This window comes from Oculina patagonica, chromosome 8 (genome assembly GCF_052425735.1).
Source record: "Oculina patagonica isolate OP01 chromosome 8, crgOcupat, whole genome shotgun sequence".
Taxonomy (NCBI): Eukaryota; Metazoa; Cnidaria; class Anthozoa; order Scleractinia; family Oculinidae; genus Oculina; species Oculina patagonica.
Genome location: NC_135765.1, coordinates 22,397,851 through 22,415,697, shown reverse-complemented (window position 1 = coordinate 22,415,697; position 17,847 = coordinate 22,397,851). Strand labels below are relative to the sequence as shown.

The window sequence follows — 17,847 nt, the reverse complement described above, 5'->3', positions numbered from 1 at the left end:
AGTTGAGGAAGGATATGCCAGTTTATGAAGTAAAGCCAGAGAGTGGAAATGGAAGGTCAAAAGTTTGCCATCGCAACATGCTATTCTTACTTGCCGGTTGAGACCCCACATATGTCTTCAAAGAGTCGCCGTACAGTATCTAGGAGGGCCAACATGCAGCAGGCTTCACAAGAAGAGACAACCGGAACTACTGATGAGGACATTCTTAGTCTCACATCTGATAAGCTCCAAGAACTTTACGAGTCTACAAGAAATCAATGTGAAGATGATTATGGCATTGTCCCAGAGTCACATGTAGTTGAAGAGGACATTGACCCTTGTCAAGTTGATAGGCCAGACTCAGAGGGAGAACAAGAAGACCCCGAGCAACCAGTTGGTACAGTAGATGATGAGGCTCCTTCCAACCAAGTTCTACAGCAGGAATTCAAGGCGTCACAGTATCGTACCCACAGCAGTTGTGACAACCTGTCACAGTATCATGGATGCTACAACCTGTTCTGCAGCCCTATAGCTATTTTGCACCTTTTCCAGTATCATCACAGCCATTGTATCCTGTGCCTATGTGGTGTTACTAGCAGGCGCTTAGAAATTAACTTGAGAAGAAAGGACCTGATTTGCATTGAAGGTAAGTTCATCCTAGATAAGACTGTTAAATGTTTCCTTTTGGTATTGTATAATTTCGTACAACGTTTTGCTTGTGTGTAGAGGTTCAATCTCGTTTCATGAAGAGAATTATTTTTCTCTATCTCGGAATATTCTTTGTACAAGGAAGTCAAGTCGTGCTATAGATAAAGGCGTTAGGTATTAGAAAGTAATATTGCTGCAAAGAAAGAACAGTGACATCTGAGTGCAACATAAGTTGTTATTCTGGCCTGATCAACCAGAATACTTTTGTTCACCCTAGGATGAGATACAAGTGTACAAAGAACTGTTATATGAGATAACCTAGAAGAGACTATTGTCTATTCGTTCATGTTGAGGACAACATCTTTTTTCAGAGAGGGAGAAATGAAGAGAACTTGAATAAGTTATTATAGAACGATAGGGGACTGGCACTAGGCCAAGAAGAATGTAATCTAAGATGGCGAGAAACGCTTCGAGTGCGTATTAGATGTTCTGTTGTAATTTGTCGCTTGTTGGGCGTGTGGACTAACACAATAGCCATTGTTTATGGTAAAATACCGCATTTAAAATCACCAAGAGAGATGCTGTAGTACAGTTGGTATGTTTATGATTATTTTCTTGACTCCAGGTCAAAGAACGAGGGCGAAAATGTCTTGTATTTTCCTGGACAAATTACATAAATATGTTAATCTCATTGCGCAAAACAAATGTAAACGACTTCGTTGCATTGTAATATATGGCCATTTTGTCGGTTCCTTCTAGTTTTTTCCTAATTTAGATCTTTTCTCAGTCACAGTTGAATCGTGGCGGCTTTTCCTCTTTGTATTTTTAATAAAAATTGTACGAAATGTGTGCACTTTTTTAATATTTTAACATATTGTCAGTAGAAGGCCCTTTCAAGGAAGTCGTCAATAAAAGATTGTATTGTTTGTAGAAAACAAAAGTCGTTTATAAAAGAAGACCTTTCGCTAATCAAACACCCGCAGTAAGGAAATTGTGTAATAACCTCGCTGCAAAAAAACTTGTAAAATTTTTCTTTGTTTTAAAGCAAAAGTTTTCCTGCTCTACCTTGTTTTGAGGGTTTTTGTGGTCTTGGCCGTTCAATCTTTGTTTTTACTTACTGGTGAGTTTCGCAGTTTTCTATGCCGATAGATTCATTTTTGTCTTTTAGGAACTTGTAAAATTTTTCTTTGTTTTAGAGCAAAAGTTTTCCTGCTCTACCTTGTTTTGAGGGTTTTTGTGGTCTTGGCCGTTCAATCTTTGTTTTTACTTACTGGTGAGTTTCACAGTTTTCTATGCCGATAGAATCATTTTTGTCTTTTAGGACCAGTTTGAGCATTGTAAATAATAAAAATGGTAAATTTTAAGCTCGGCGATAAATAATGAAGACGAATTTTTCAACAATGACACGAGCATGGGACAAAGAAAAATTTGAGTCCATAACGGGAATCGAACCCATGGCCTCCCAGATACCGGTTGGGCGCTCTAACCAACTGAGCTACGAGAGACCCGTGGTGAGCTGGACCATTTACTAGGTTGATATGTGACACGCGTCCTGCATACTGCTAGGATCAGCAATGTCGAAATCATCAAGTGTGTTGTAAATAAAAAAGATGGTAAATTTTAAGCTGGGTGATAAATAATAAAGATGAATTTTTCAACAATGACACGAGCATGGGACAAAGAGAAGTTCTGACTCCCCGACGGGAATCGAACCCATAGTCTCCCAGATATGGTCTCCCAAATAAGCATAGGACAAAGAAAAGTTCTGAGTTCCCGACGGGAATCGAACCCATGGTCTCCCAGATACCGGTTGGGCGCTCTAACCAGCAGAGCTACGAGAGACTCGTGGTGAGCTTAGCCTCCCACGCAGTAGTTGTTAGGGGCGATCGTGTTTCACGACTGCGTGGGAGGCTATGGTGAGCTGGGCCATTTACCAGGTTGATATGTGACACGCGTCCTGCATACTGCTAGGATCAGCAATGTCAAAATCATCAAGTGTGTTGTAAATAAAAAAGATGGTAAATTTTAATCTGGGTGATAAATAATAAAGATGAATTTTTCAGCAATAACACGAGCATGGGACAAAGAGAAGTTCTGAGTCCCCAACGGGAATCGAACCCATGGTCTCCCAGATACCGCTTGGGCGCTCTAACCAACTGAGCTACGAGAGACTCGTGGTGAGCTTAGCCTCCCACGCAGTCGTTCTTAGGGGCGATCGTGTTTCACGACTGCGTGGGAGGCTATGGTGAGCTGGGCCATTTACTTGGTTGATATGTGACACGCGTTCTGCATACTGCTAGGATCAGCAATGTCGAAATCATCAAGTGTGTTGTAAATAATAAAGACGGTAAATTTTAAGCTCGGTGATAAATTATGAAGACGAATTTTTCAAAAATGACACGAGCATGGGACAAAACAAAATTCTGCGTCCCCGACGGGAATTGAACCCATGGCCTCCCAGATACCGGTTGGGCGCTTGAACCAACTGAGCTACGAGAGTCTCGTCGTGAGCTGGGGCAAGTACTAGGTTGATATGTGACACGCGTCCTGCATACTGCTAGGATCAGCAATGTCGAAATCATCAAATGTGATGTAAATAGTAAAGATGGTAAATATTAAGCTCGGTGATAAATAATGAAGATGAATTTTTCAACAATGACGCGAGCATGGGAAAAAGAAAAGTTCTGAGTCCCCAACGGGAATCGAACCCATGACCTCCCAGATACCTGTTGGGCGCTCTACCAACTGAGCTACGAGAGACCCGTGGTGAGCTGGGCCATTTACAAGGTTGATATATGTGACACGCGTCCTGCCACAGCATGAAATCTTAAATTTACGATTCCGTTAAGGTGCCGTAAAGAAAGCGTTAAGATCCTGTTTACGAATCTTAACAAACCTCTTTACACTTTTGTACAGAACGTATTTACGCATTGAAAACTATAGTGCGTAAAGAGTATGTAGGTAGACTATAAACGCTTTCTTTACACATGTTGTAAAAAATCGTAAAGACATCGTGTACGGTATTTTACGGCGAATGTTAAGCGATCAGAAAGGCGATCTTTATGCGTCATTAAACTATCGTAAATGGGCAGTTTTTTTAAAAAAAAGGCCCATTTGCCCCTTTGTATCTTCGTTTCTTCTTTTTTGATTATGACTGCTCAAAATGCAGGTTTTGAGACAAACAAACGCCCTTCTTTTTGCGAAACGATACACGTAACGCAAGTCGTTCATACATTGTTTCTTACTTTTTTACACAAAACAAAACGCAAAGTAAAAAATTACGCGTCAGTGGAAATCCACCATTAGCGTATAAATAACTGACCACCCCCAACAAGGACACAACACATGCTAATATCTTTCAATTTATTTTATTCTGAAGCTTTATTTGTATATACAGGACAAGAACAGAAATAAATATCTCATCAAATATAATATTAAAAAATACTTTTTTAAATAAATTTAATCGTGTCTCACTCGTTCCCTTTACCAATGCTTTTAAAGTCGTCTTTTTCGTTTACAAATTATGGTACAATGAACAAAAACAACGGGGAATGAATACACCTATTCTTCTTCTTTTGGATAGGAACAAAAGTTCTAACTGTAACAATAAACATCTTAAAAATTTTCGGATCCTGAACGCACATGGCGTGTTTAACTAGTTACCTAACTTTCGATTGTAAATAAATGTAAATTCATGCTTAAAATACTTTGCAACAATAACAACGTTTTTACAGTCCTTTTTTAGGATGATTTCTTAGGCTAATTTTTCTTTTCATATTATAGAGAACCATTGGCAACATTAATAAACAGTGCCGAATTTTTGATATTGTAACTAACATAAGTTGACCGTATAAAAGCATACAACCCTAACCTGACTTGCTCCTAAATTCTTGTTTGTCAATATTAACAGTGATTTAGCTCAGCCACTGTCAATGCAATGACCGATTCTCCTCATTGCCAATGATTCCTTTTAAAATTGCAGAAGACACTAAAAACGAGATCTGGTATGAAAAGGGCTGGCTATTCACATCCAAAATTGTCGAATAATAGCATAAACACATGACTCATGAGAACACCTTCCAAAAACTAAATTATAAAAAGAAAAATTTCTTTTAAGAAATTTTGGTTAAAAACACTAGAAACCTATACAGCTAACCAACAATCAAGGCACACTTGTTCATAGTTATGCCTTAAACAGAATATGTAATAGACAATGTAAGAATGCCAGCCCTTTTATACCAACTCCTCCTGATCAGTGTCCTCCCCTTACAGGAGTGCTGGCAGCCACTGGATTAGCACTGCTTTTTAAGGTCCATTTTGGGGCACATGGAGGGGGGCCCCTTGTAGATAACTTATTACCAAAAACACGTTGAGTTTGAAAATTCCTCACATGAGGGGTTAATGATCTTTTGTACGTAAGGTCCAGATGGTCCTTCAGTTCTCTTAACTTGGGTCCCTCCCAAGCCAGCCTTTTTGTCACAAATCGCTTAACATCTCCTCCATCTTCATCTTCTGAGAGTTCGCTCTCATCAGAACTTGTGTATTCTACCGTCATGAACTTTTTACACCGCGCCTTCTTAGATTCCTCCCAATCCATTTTGTCGATTGCGGAAACTCGTCGAGCAATTTTCTGGAAAAAAGACAGAGAGATTGATAAATTTGCAAACATTTTTTTCTTTTGAATGTTTTTTTACAAACATCAACAACCTGCTTTAAATATGTCCAATAACAAGTTAAGAGTGATTTTAAAATGAAAACAAGGCAAGTTTGAATAAACGCTAGGCGCGTTTAATCAAGAAAATACAGTATGTTTATACTTGCCCTTTTGCTTACATAAGCAAAAAATGTGCTTCATAAAATACATTTACTTAGTTTCACAAACAAGATTTAGGCAATAAGTACATAAATTTACATCAAATAAGACTAGTTTCCTTTTAAACCTGAACAGGGATGTACTTGCATCTAAGCATGAACTTGTGACGCGGAAACATGATCTAATTGGGCATAAAACATAGCATGATTGGTCTTCAAATGTTTGAAGTTTAGCAGACCCTAAAGGGAACTTTTGCACCAAAAGTTCAACACATCCTGGTTTTGAAATGGTGAAAAGATTGGATATGGAGACTTCTTCCGAAAAATTGATCATGATCTTTGTTGATATGCAGCAGGGTTCACTTGAATTTCTTCTAGTGTAAAGTCCCCCTCCCCCCCCCCCCCTCCCTACTCGATGTTTATGTGAACATTTTGAGCATGAAAGTTTGCTTTACGGTCTGCTAAACCTTAAGAGTGACTTTTACGAACGGCCGAGCAAGAATTTGATTTCCTGGCAGAAATTGGAAAATCGATTTTTCTTCTTTCTTTGGTCATTATTAGCTGTAAGGTAGATAAGAAACCTGATGTAGTTTGTTTCCCCTAGAGGTCTTCTAATTTTAAGAAAACAAAGAAAATCGATTTCGGTGGTCGAAGTCACAAATTTCCTAACTTTTAAACCCGAAATTAGCTATTATGAACACTTCTCGCGTTCGCTTACAAAACCGCGCAGAGAAATTTGGTCACTTCCTACCAACATAAAAACTCTTTTTCTCTCGCTAGAATATAATTTCAGGGCTTTAGCGCAACTCTTCCAACTGAAAAAAATGAACTGACGAGGAATGCTTTTTACGATAACAAAAATTTGAATGAAATAGTAATTTTCAACGGCAGTATTTAGCATGAGGTATAACATTAATTTTTTTCAATTCTTGCTCAAACGTGCATACAGATATTCTTATTAAACATACCTGAGAATTGGCTCGGGTTATTGGAAAGATTCTCACTTAGAGGGCATCAAACTTCGGCAAATTTTCACAGCATGACCGTAAACTGTGTAAATACTTCTAATTGCCAAACGCCACGATAATGAATGTTTTAACCCCAAATGCTCGTCTTTCCTTCTTCTTGCCGAATGTTCCATTGCAAAATTCCCTTTTCAACGAAAGAGTGAGATAAAAAAGCCAACCTGGGTCAATTAAGGTCCATTTTGATCGCAAAACCTCTTCGCCATTTTGTCACAAGATTAGATTTGTGACTTACGTGACATAATACACGTGACATGAAACACGATATTGTGACGTAAGTGAGTCTGCGCAGTAAGAGCTCTGGGGTCGAGAATGTCACGGAGTTAAAATAACGCAAAACAATTCTCCAGCACTGCCAACGCAGTTTGAGGAAGCAAATTGATCGTTCTGGAGTTCTGTACACACTTTCGTCAAGAGAAAAGAACCACGATAAAGGAAAATTGCTAAGGATGAAGATGCAAAAGGAATTTCGCGCTTAACAATTGCTTTGTTGTATTTTGGAACCAAGAAATGTTTAGCTGTCAGTTAGCTGCAGTTAGGCTATTTTGATCGATATCACAACATTTTGTGGGACTACGATGCATTGGTAAATATGCTGCCTTCAACAACCCGAGCCAATTCTCAGGTATGTCTTAGATAAACATTTGCATGTGTGTTTAAACGACAATTGAGAAAATTTGGAGTTATACCACATATTAAATAATTCCGTTGAAAACTGCCGTTTAATTCGACTTTCTAGTATCGTGAAAAGTATTCCCCACCTTTTTAATTATTTCAGTTCGAAGAGTTTTGCTTAAGCCCTGAAATTATATTTTAGCGAATGGAAAAGAGTGTCTCTGTTAATAGAAAGCATCCAAAGTTCTCAATGTGGCTTTGTTTGTGAACGCGACGAGAGTTAACGATAGCGAATTTCGGGTTGAAAATTGTGTCACTTTGAGGCTCCGATCACGAAAACTGACTTTGGTTTTTTTCTCGAAATTAGAAGACTTCTGGGGGGGACAAAATACATCAGGTTTCTTATCTACCTAAAAGCTATTAATGAGCAAAAAAATGAAGGAATTTGATTTTTCAATTTTCTGCCAGTGCAAGCGCGGTTTTTATTTAAAGTCCTTCTTAAGTGTTTGACAACCAATTATGTCAACTCATGTTTATACCCAACTAGATCATGTTTTGGTGGCACATGTTCATGTTTAGATGCAAGCAATGGTTGCTACAGTTTCCCGCAGGCAAATGTTTTTGATCACCGGCAGAAAATTTGGGTCACGTTAAAAAAGGTCAAACCAAACACAGCCTTCAAAGCCAGAAAAATCAAGTCCTCGTGTGGTTATTTTTTCTGCCTCCCACCTATTTCCCTCAACATTTCTTTTTCAAACAGCCATCAAATATTTCAGAATGATGTTATTGTTAAGTGTCTTTTTACAATTTTCTAAACAACACACTTCATATACATGTATGTCCTGTATTTGGTTACCTACCTCTCTTAATCGCCCCTGCCTTCTACAAACAATCTTGTGTTCCACCTTTCCTGAAACCCTTCTCCTTTTTTGCCCATCCTTCAAACTTCGCAAGTAGGTGGAAAAGGCACCTGCACAAATAAACATGCAACTTTAAAACTGTATTTTCTTGAATTGCTACCTATCAATGACTGGATAACAATGTTAAATGCATCTCTCTCTATAGCCCTTTGTTTTAAACTTGAAAAACAAACGAAAGGGATTTAGAATTTAATCTGGACCAAAGATTCAAGAATGTCACTTCACAACACAAGCATGTCAAAACAATATTTAAGTGTGAAAGGTGTATAATGTGTTTTCACTCTTTACATGTAAGTATTGTAAGTTTTAAATAAACTTGAAGAAAAAATAATGGATATTCACCTCTAAGCTGTGCAGGAGACCAAGGGCAATTGTCAACTCCTCCATAATCATTTTTGATGGCATCTGAGACAATTGCAAATGCCTCCTTGTTCTTTGCTGAGGTAGAACTGAAAACAAAAACAAAACTCAGTAAAATAAAATGGAAATTGTTTTTTTAAGGTTTTTAGTATTTTAGCAAAAGTTAGCCATGTTTGCAGTGCTCACTTATCTTAGAAATTATATTCTAAGCAAACTTACCTTTTTTAATAAATCACATGTACATGTCAGACTAAGACATTAATAGGTTAGCAGGTTAACGTCCAGTTTTAATAGCCTATTGATCAATAGTGATTTCTTTTTTCAAACCAACTGTCAGATTGAAGAGTGGGTTCTCATAAAGGCCCCTGGATGATCAGAAAATCGCAAGCAGAATCGACTGAGGTTTGATACCACAAGGAAGTCTGAAGATATGGTGGAAGATGCTGACAAAATTGAGCTAACATACTACATGTTGTATACAGACCAATGGAAAAGATTTTCAGATCTGCCCACATTCTTGCTAAACATGGTCACCAATTTAATTGCTTACATGTACATCAATGTTGTTATAAAATGTTTTAACCCAGCAATACAAATTAGACATACCTGTTGTAATTCATTTTAAAAATATTCCCTTAAAGTCTTTCTGTTAATTACATAATGTTGTACGGCCAAAGAAATTGAGGTTGCAGTAAAGCCCAAGAAGAAAACAGACCTGGGCTATAAAGTTACATTTTAGGGTAACAGATTTTAGGAATCACTGGCCCGGGGGCTAGTAACACAGCTGACTACCCTGAAAAATGAGAGTTTACTCATACTTTGATGTTGAAGAAAACTGTTAGACAACATAAATGCTTATTAATCGGGCGGGGACTGGGCCCGATTCATAATCTGTGTCAGATTTTGTCGTTTTTTTTTTTTTTGTCGGTAAATCGTTCGTTCCAGAACCTCGCGGCCCAGCCGATCCCTTGGTCACGGTCACGCAAGTTTTCATTACTTGCGAAATATTACGTTCAAATCGTACAAGTTTTAATGTTCACTCCCTGGAAGCTGTGTTACAAAATCATTCCCGTCTAATTTTACGAGTACTCTATGCTCTGTTAAACGCGAAATATATATATATATATATGTGTCCGGCATTTAAGTCTTGACTTGGAGCGAGTACTGGAGATTCGCATTGCAAAATATTGCTTTCTTTGCCATGTCCAAACTATTATTGTGAACGCAATACCAATTAATAAATTCCACGGCTCAGGCACGCACAATTTTTACGGCTTCAAAACTTTCGAAATTCAAATACTTTTCGAAACATTTCTTGGTCTACTCGGCAGGAGCTATTAAATCACTCTCCTATATTAGATTTTATCTAATACCCTCAATTCTCTTAAGCGTGAAATATATTTTTTTTGTGTTATTCAAGCGCTTGAATACTGGTTTGCGAAACCGGTGATTTTTTTTTTGACAGGTCCAAGTAATGGTGGTACGTCCGATAATAATTTTTGTTATTATTGAAAACTGCTACGTCAGTCACGCAATGATTTTGCAGCAAGCTTCACGCATAACTGCTTTTAAACAAAGGGCTGGTAGGCAGAGAATTTTTGAGCCGGCATACTTTGAAGATGCTCTCCATTTAATAAAAAAGATTGTGTCCATTTTCATCCGTGTACAGCTGAGCCGGCAAAGTCGCGTGTCAGAGACGATTAAATGTTTGCACAGCGAAATAATCTTATTTTGGTTCTTGATCTAAAAGCTATACTTACACACTTCCCAAGACTTCAGAAAACAAAACGGAAATGTAAAATATTTCTACGAACTATGATGGAATTTTTGAAAGTATCCGTAAAGCCAGCAAGTAAAACAAATGGACTACAAAATGAAATCTTGGTGCAGGTAATTGCATGTAATTAAATTCTAGCACGGCTACAAAATTTCACGGTTTTGAAATTTTCTTTTTCTTTATTCCCCATCTTGAATAAAAATTTATCTGAAACTTTTTTTTCATGTTTCATTTATTTCTTCACGTTAAGTTGGGGTTTTCAGGCTTTTGAAACAAATAACATCTATTTATAGATTGAGGCACCGTATTTATTTGTCTTTATTGAGTTAGTAGTTCACTCGGCCGCTTTCTTGGTCAGGATTCAAATCACGCACTTTTGATGTTTACTCAGCAGGAGCTATTTGATCACTCTCCTATTTAAAATTTTATATAATACCCTGATTCCTGTTAAGCGTGAAATATATTAGCCTGCGAATACAGCCGTCTCTCATTCGCGTCCCGCAACGAAGAGCGAAACGCCAAGAGAGACGTCTGCGATTCACGGCCAGAAATTCCATACTGATGACGTAAATCTGTCCAGAATCCGGACAGGAGCGCTGATTGGTCAGCTAGCTAATTTACATAATATATGCGAAATATAACACTTCATTTATACCACACATGTGACTACACGAACGGTAAAAAACCGGATGTTATTGCGGACTAAAAGTTGACCGAGGTAAGGATCGTGAAGCTACTCTCAAGCTTTACCTTACAATTTCTATAATTTCTCGCTTCATATGTAAATGGAAGACAAAAGAAACTGCTTTATGAACCACACAAACGACCTCAAAGTACAGAAAGGACATGCCACTGCGGCCGTTAAAAATAGATCAATTTTGACACCTAACATTTAATGTTGACATAAAGGCAGCCGGCAAAACGAACAAGCAACAAAAATGTGAAATACAGATAACCTGAACCATTCATAACCAAAGAATAAATGCTACAGAAAAACAGAATTTGACGAAGAACAGGGTAAGAGGAAACCAAGTGTCGTTCAGTAGAATTGTAATGATCGTTGCAGTATATTTATGGCCCAATACCTCCGAGAGATGCGCTCATGTTCCAAAACAATCAATGTCATTTAGCGATTTAAAAGCTTATTTTTCCAAATTTTACAACTCGTTTAGGGATTCCTAATTTTCGCGATGACGTTATCCGCTGTAAACGTGTCCTTGACTGCCTTGAAAGTGTTTGTGATCAAGCAAGTAATGAGCGGCTGAGAACGAAAGTATAATTATGCAAGACCAACTGCGTGTGGTGTGCGGAAATCTAATTAGCGGTTAACGTCATCAGTATGGAATTTCTGGCCGTGAATCGCAGACGTCTCTCTTGGCGTTTCGCTCTTCGTTGCGGGACGCGAATGAGAGACGGCTGTATTCGCAGGCTAGAAATATATCTATTTTTGTGTTATTGAAGCGTTCGACTTTTTGTACATGAAAAGCCATTTCGTCAGTCACGCAATGTTTTTTGCAGCAAGCTTCTGCTTTTGAAAACGGCTAGTAGCCAAAGAACTTTTCGGCCGGACCCCACTTTGAAGATATTTTCCATTTAGCAAGAATTGTGTCCATTTTGTTCATGCATTTTCATCCGTGTACCGTTGGCCCGACAAAGTTGTGTGACACAAACGAATTGAATGTTTGCACAACAAAATAACCTTATTTTGGCTCTTGATGTAAAAACTTTACTCGCACACTTTCAAGAGCTCAGAAAACAAAATGGAAATGTAAAGTAATTATATAATAACTTCTACAAGCTAGAATGGAATTTTTAAAAGGATCGGTAAAGCCATCGAGTGAAATAATTGACGGCAAAATGAAAACTTGCCCTTTGGCGCGGATAGTTAATTGAATATTATCACGGCATGCTAATTTCACGGCTTTTAAGTATTCAAAATTTAATGCAATTCAAATGTTTCTTGGCCTCATCTTGAATCTTATTTTCTTTTTTCACATTAAGTTGGGATTTTAGGATTTTAAAACGAACAGCATCTGTTAGGCGTGATCTAATGCATGCCCCTTTTTAGTCTTTTTTTATTTTCTTTTGTAATGTTGTTTTAAAGATTTTCTGTTATTGTTGATATTTATATGAATGGTTTTATTCGTTTTCAAGGTTTTTAAACGTACAGCATATATTAGATATAAGACACACTGTGTGGTGTTTATATCTGCATGATACGCGTGATCTAATGCATGTCAGCCTCTTTTTACCTTCTTTATTTGAAGTTGTCTTTCGAAGAATTTTTTTCTTGATATTTATGTGATTCGCTTTATTCAACCAGTAGCGAATACTGTATTTTTCTAGTTACTCCGCTCTTTTTAGCGAAAAATTTATGTTTTTTTGCTTTTCATTCAAGGGTTTTGAGTTTCAGTCGGAACCCATATCGGCGATGGAGAAATTACCTGCAATGAATCACGCAAGTTAGAACTGGCGTTTGCGTGACTGCATCCTAAAATGCAGCGGATAGGCAGGTTTTTCGATCGAAAAATCAACTTGACTTAAAGAGCTCGCGTGTTTGAAAGCTTAAAAGCTTTCTAATTTTTTTTTGTTGTTGTTGTTTTGGTGTGATACAATTTTTTAAAAACCTTTAAACCCTTCTTTGTTTTTAAAGAGTTGTTTCTAATTGTTTGTTTGTTTTGCTCGGAGATCATTTGTAAATGCCATTCAACTGGTTTGAGTTCATTTATACATTTATTCAAGTTTATGAACACACCAAACGTTTTCAACCTAATCAGTAATTTATCCAGGCATGTTGATAAAAGCAGCTAATGTGATGAAGGACATTTTGACACACTACTTCAACTCACGGAAACTGCATAAGTTTTGCAAACCTCGGATTTATGTGTCACAGTTACTCACCCACAAACTGCTGCTCGGCTGGCGCCACCATCAAAGTGCTGAGGAGGACGGGGGAGAAGTGTGAGGAGTAGAATTTGTGTTGGGAGAGAGTAGACTCAAAGGCTGCAGCGGATGGGGGAAAGGGGAGTAAAAGGGGAGATTCGAAGGTGAATGGCTAAGAAAAGGGGAAACGGGGGGAGGTGGGGGGTTGAATAAAAATCTATGCTTGACTGTTTTTTTTTTTTTTTTTTCATGGTTCTCTTTTTAGAAGCAGTTTAAAATTTTATGTGCAAAAATTTTAAGTGCAAAATAATAATAATAATAATAATAATATTTAAATAGCGCTGTTTAGCTAATCTTCCATTATACAAAGATAAAAACCAAAATCTAAAAATACCGAGTTTGTTCAGTATTCGGAACAAAATAAAAATTTTAAAGACCAAGCAGGAATTTCTCCAAGTATGGACAAACAACCACGCTCGTGTGCTACTTAATTCTTTCAAAGTTTTTCTAACTGACACCGTAACGAGTGATTCAGTTAAGCATTTGAAGGGAAACCCAAGTGAAAAGTTTAGAAGAGGGATACAGTATCTCTGACGAAGGCATGTTTTACCGCCCGATTTTAAGCTTCTTTAAGCTTCTTGTTAAGAATAGTATAGGTTACCTTTCTTCCAAATAAAACCCTTGAAAACTTGCATCATTAATTCCAGGAGACATTTATATATCCTTCGAAATTCTGTCTGGAAGGAGATTAAATAAATATCATGAACATGTACATGAAGTCAGTTATTGATGTCCAGATAGAAATGCTTAGTTCTAGAGCTAAAAGTAACTACCAGTAAATGGCTAAAATGAATACTGTGCTTTATTTTGTCCTTACTGGAAAACATGTTGTCACTGACGATTTTGCATTCTAAACTTCATGGTTCAAGTGTTTTTTTTTTGTCATCAGAACTTAATGTTCTCTTGAGTGTTTGTTTTAATTTTTGATTGTACCTGGAAACATTTGAAGGCAATTTAAAATGTCAAAATATAATGTCTACTGAAATGTTGGTTTGAAATCTGTCCCACTATAAATAACACAGATGGGGAAAGAACTGCCAATTATGGCAAATCTTCATTGAAGCACTCAAAAAAAGTTCTGAATTATTCTATCAATTACACATATTTGTGAAAACTAGTGCACTCACAAGTACTCTGAAAACCACCACATGTAAAAATATGTCATTGTGCTTAAAAAACCGCCGGTCAGTCACTTCTTGGAGAAGTGATGTCACCATCAAATGGCACTTGTTCCCCTGACTGCAAGATGGTATTAACATCTAGTTTCATTTCTGCTTATGGGAATAAGTTAAACCCTAAAAAACCCTTGAAATCACGCTGTAACAAAAGCAAACGACACCATCTCATGTTCCGTCAACTATAATTAGAATCTGCGCTTTTATTCATTACTCAAAAGTTTTTTGTTTAAAACCCATATAAACTCTTATATTTTAAAAGGCCGCCATTTTACTTTAATCAGCATGCAAATTTCATGCTTGGGCTTCCTGTGATGAGAGATTTAAGGTCGCGGGGGATACCAACTGCATGAATAAATTCATGAAGAGAAATTTTGCTTGACCTGCATCTTTTAAAACGCTTATTTCTCAGCTGTTATGGGTGCGATTAAGCTCAAATTTTACAGAGACATAAAGAAATGACGAAAGATTGTGAATGTCATCTTTTATTTGGTAGATTGCATTTAACGGCGATGTTATAGCCTCGTTAGTGCCAAATTGGGAAAAACATGATTTTGTGGCAGAGTTTGCGGAACGAGTAGGAGACAGCTTACTGTGATCTTGTCAAAAGCTAATCAGTCAATACCTCAAGAGTGTCATAACAGAAGCGGATTTTTTAATTTAAAGTTTGCCAGCAAGTTATGGCGGTTTAAGTGCGCAAATTTGAATTTAATGTCTTCTACCTCTTTCTAAAAGCGCTCTTTTAAAATTCCGCTTCTGTTATGACACACTACAGTATTCATAGTTTACCTATCTGCAGTGGCAAGTAATGAAGTTCTGTATCCGCGCTGTATTCTCTGCCACAAAATTGTCGGAAAAGTCCAAACTTTGAGATTTCCGAAGGTGTCCCGACCTAAATACGATCATTTTGCCAAGGAGAGATGTAATTATGGTAATTATATTCCACGCTTTTATGGTGAGAACAATGCGTTTTTAAAAAGGGCACGATTGTTTATGCCAAATATTTTGTGATTACTCTGAGTTGCAGAAATATTCAAATTTAAATAAAAATAAGCTCAAAGACTTCCTAAAATCTATATGAACGTATATCGCTAAATGTTGTTTTAAATTGGTTAAAATATCAAATAAACAGTGATTTTTTACAAATCACACGCACGCGCCCATATTTCGGTCCAGTCATAAATATCTCGTAAAGTTGTCGATGTCAGTCGTTGTACTTCGTGCATACGCTTCAAATAAATGCATAATGATGAGCCTAAGGTGTCCCCCGCGACCTTAAGATTTTCTACAGCCAGGAGGGAGATTTACAAAAACTTTTTGCCTGAAAAAAAAAAGCTTGGATAGATTCAGATAGATTCTCCTTGCTTGGGGAGGTAATCAGATAGTTTGAACTGCTTTTTTGCCTCATGACACGCTAATTTTGATCTGCCGTGATCATCACCATGTTTATTATGTGTCTGATATGAATCGAAAGCGTAAGCTATAGTGTCACAAGATCCACTCGACTAATCACAGTTTATGAAAGAATGGAAACCGCCATGTTTGTACGTACATGCAGATGTCAGTTGAATTTTATAGCATAAATAAAAAATTAACTTTCGAAAATGGGCTCGATTCTTGATCAGCTTTAGCTACTGTAACATGCAAACTTTCAGCTCAGGTGACAAGGCAATGGACAGGTACAGTCGTTACCTAAAGAAACAAGAAAATCCAGCAACCAAAGCTAAAACTTACCCTACATCTTGTAGGCACATGGACCTTGGAGCTTTTCCTTGATCGTGTCTCTTTGTTGCCCGCGTTGACATTCTCGGTGACAAGCTCACATAAAGATTCGACTTTGTTCGTAAGAGCTTCGAACCTTGCGGCATTTTCTTCGTCGCGCTGCCTCAATTGCTCCCTCAGGGTTTGATTTTCTTTCAGAGAATCGTCCAGGAGAAGCCTAAGACTGTCATCCAGGCTGTTGTTAGCTGACATTCTTGACATCTTACAAATAAAAAGCTTTCCCTGGGCTCACAAATCTCACCACAAGCCGTCGTAATTCAGATGAGAAATAATCACAAACAACGCCAAAGGACGCTGAAACTCGCGCCAGAATGTAAAATCCAACATCTCACCTTCTGATAGGTTCATTCAGGCCACGTGATCAAGCTCTTCTACCGAACATTACCGAACTTGTCGGAATACTTGCCGAACTAACGACGAGCCAGCCGCGGCCTCGTTCCGATCACACATTATTTGTCCCTAGGGAGTCTTCGGCGAACGCAAAAACCGAGCAGTCGAGCATCAAACAAACCTGTATTTTCTGACAAACAACATGTCAGAACACGACAAATCCGGTTTTTTTTGTGGTCACTGCAAAGAATATCTCAGGAAGTCGACATTTTATAAACACAAAAGGCGTTTTTACAATGTCTTGGATAAATAAAAGTCTCTTCGAGATATCGACGTTTTTGCATGAAGTATGAGTCGAAGGTTTATCCTGTGCATTGTTCTTCGAACTTATCATTACAGTTTCTTTGTAGTTTAGTTTAACAATTTCCTATCTTCGCGGAGGAAATGCAGCCATATAATTTTGTCAGAAATGGCCCGTCCGCGCCGGGTATTTATACACATATTCCTTAACATTACACAAATAAGCAGTGCAAATTTCACCGAGATCTGACAATTCTATACTTTAAAATTGCAAGGACCTTTCGAGGCAGTCGATTACGGCAGCGAAATTAGCAAATGAAAAAGCAAAATATGCGTTCGACGCTTTGTTTTTGCGACGCCCTATTTGAATTGTTATAGGTAGACCGCTGTTCAATGTGTTCAAGGCCGTATCGTTACGATTGCTCCACGAAAAAGCACGAAAAAAATACGGATATTTCCGACTACTGTCGGAGAAGACATTGCGCATATAATTGCGGCGTAAACAAATCGTTACACTCAAGCTGCGTTTTGTCTAGGCTCTGCGAGGGTCGGATATCAAGACCCAGGATTAAACAAAAGCCATATATACAGTGAATGCTTTCGAATTATATTTGAGGATGAAATACGAAAGAATTTTGCTGTCTTTGACTGAAATTCCACTCGAACTGCGTAGATACGATCGCATGTTGTAAAGCCGATTCATGCAACATTGCTGTCAACGGCTCAACGCGAGGTCTCTAAAAGCTAAAAGAAGCCCCCATCTCTTGCATTTGTTTTAACTTCAATAATATCTTTGAAAAGAGCGAGTTTTTTGGTATGGTTTATTTTTGACGTTTGTAATTTTTAAACGATGTAAGTGCTAGTGATTATTTATTCGTGTTTTAGTTACGCAATCCATTGTTTGTGCGACGCTTTTTATAGATCGCCTTTCAGACACACGTGCGTTGAGATAAGAAAGCTGACATGTCACTTTTAAAATTGTTATATAACGTTTGTAAATGTGACAAGTCACGTTTTTTCCACAAGATCGCAAGTGATCACCCACAGCGGAAAGTAATCCCTTGAGAAATTAAAACAGTCCCTTGAGAAATTAAAAAAGTCCCTTGAGAGTTTACAAATATGTGGTTCCAAATCTTGTCTACATAACCCCTATTCTACCATTTTAGCTTGTAAACAAGCAA

The 17,847-nt window shown here is 37.7% G+C and overlaps 2 protein-coding genes and 1 long non-coding RNA gene across 3 annotated transcripts in view; 1 reads left to right on the top strand and 2 right to left on the bottom strand.

Annotated features, from left to right (window-relative positions):
* LOC144661917 (uncharacterized) overlaps positions 1–17,847 on the top strand; it is a 459,725-nt gene that overhangs the window by 259,465 nt on the left and 182,413 nt on the right.
* Positions 4,179–16,043, bottom strand: LOC144661938 (uncharacterized). Its single transcript, XM_078522657.1, has 5 exons — positions 15,989–16,043; positions 13,681–13,756; positions 8,342–8,448; positions 7,940–8,049; positions 4,179–5,257 (listed from the first exon to the last, which is right to left on the bottom strand). The coding sequence occupies exons 2-5, from the start codon at positions 13,731–13,733 to the stop codon at positions 4,880–4,882; spliced, it is 648 nt and encodes a 215-aa protein (XP_078378783.1). The 5' UTR covers positions 13,734–13,756; positions 15,989–16,043; the 3' UTR covers positions 4,179–4,879.
* Positions 6,408–7,585, bottom strand: LOC144661948 (uncharacterized). The gene is made up of 2 exons (XR_013572369.1): positions 7,024–7,585; positions 6,408–6,993 (listed from the first exon to the last, which is right to left on the bottom strand). It is a non-coding gene; the product is annotated as an uncharacterized LOC144661948 (long non-coding RNA).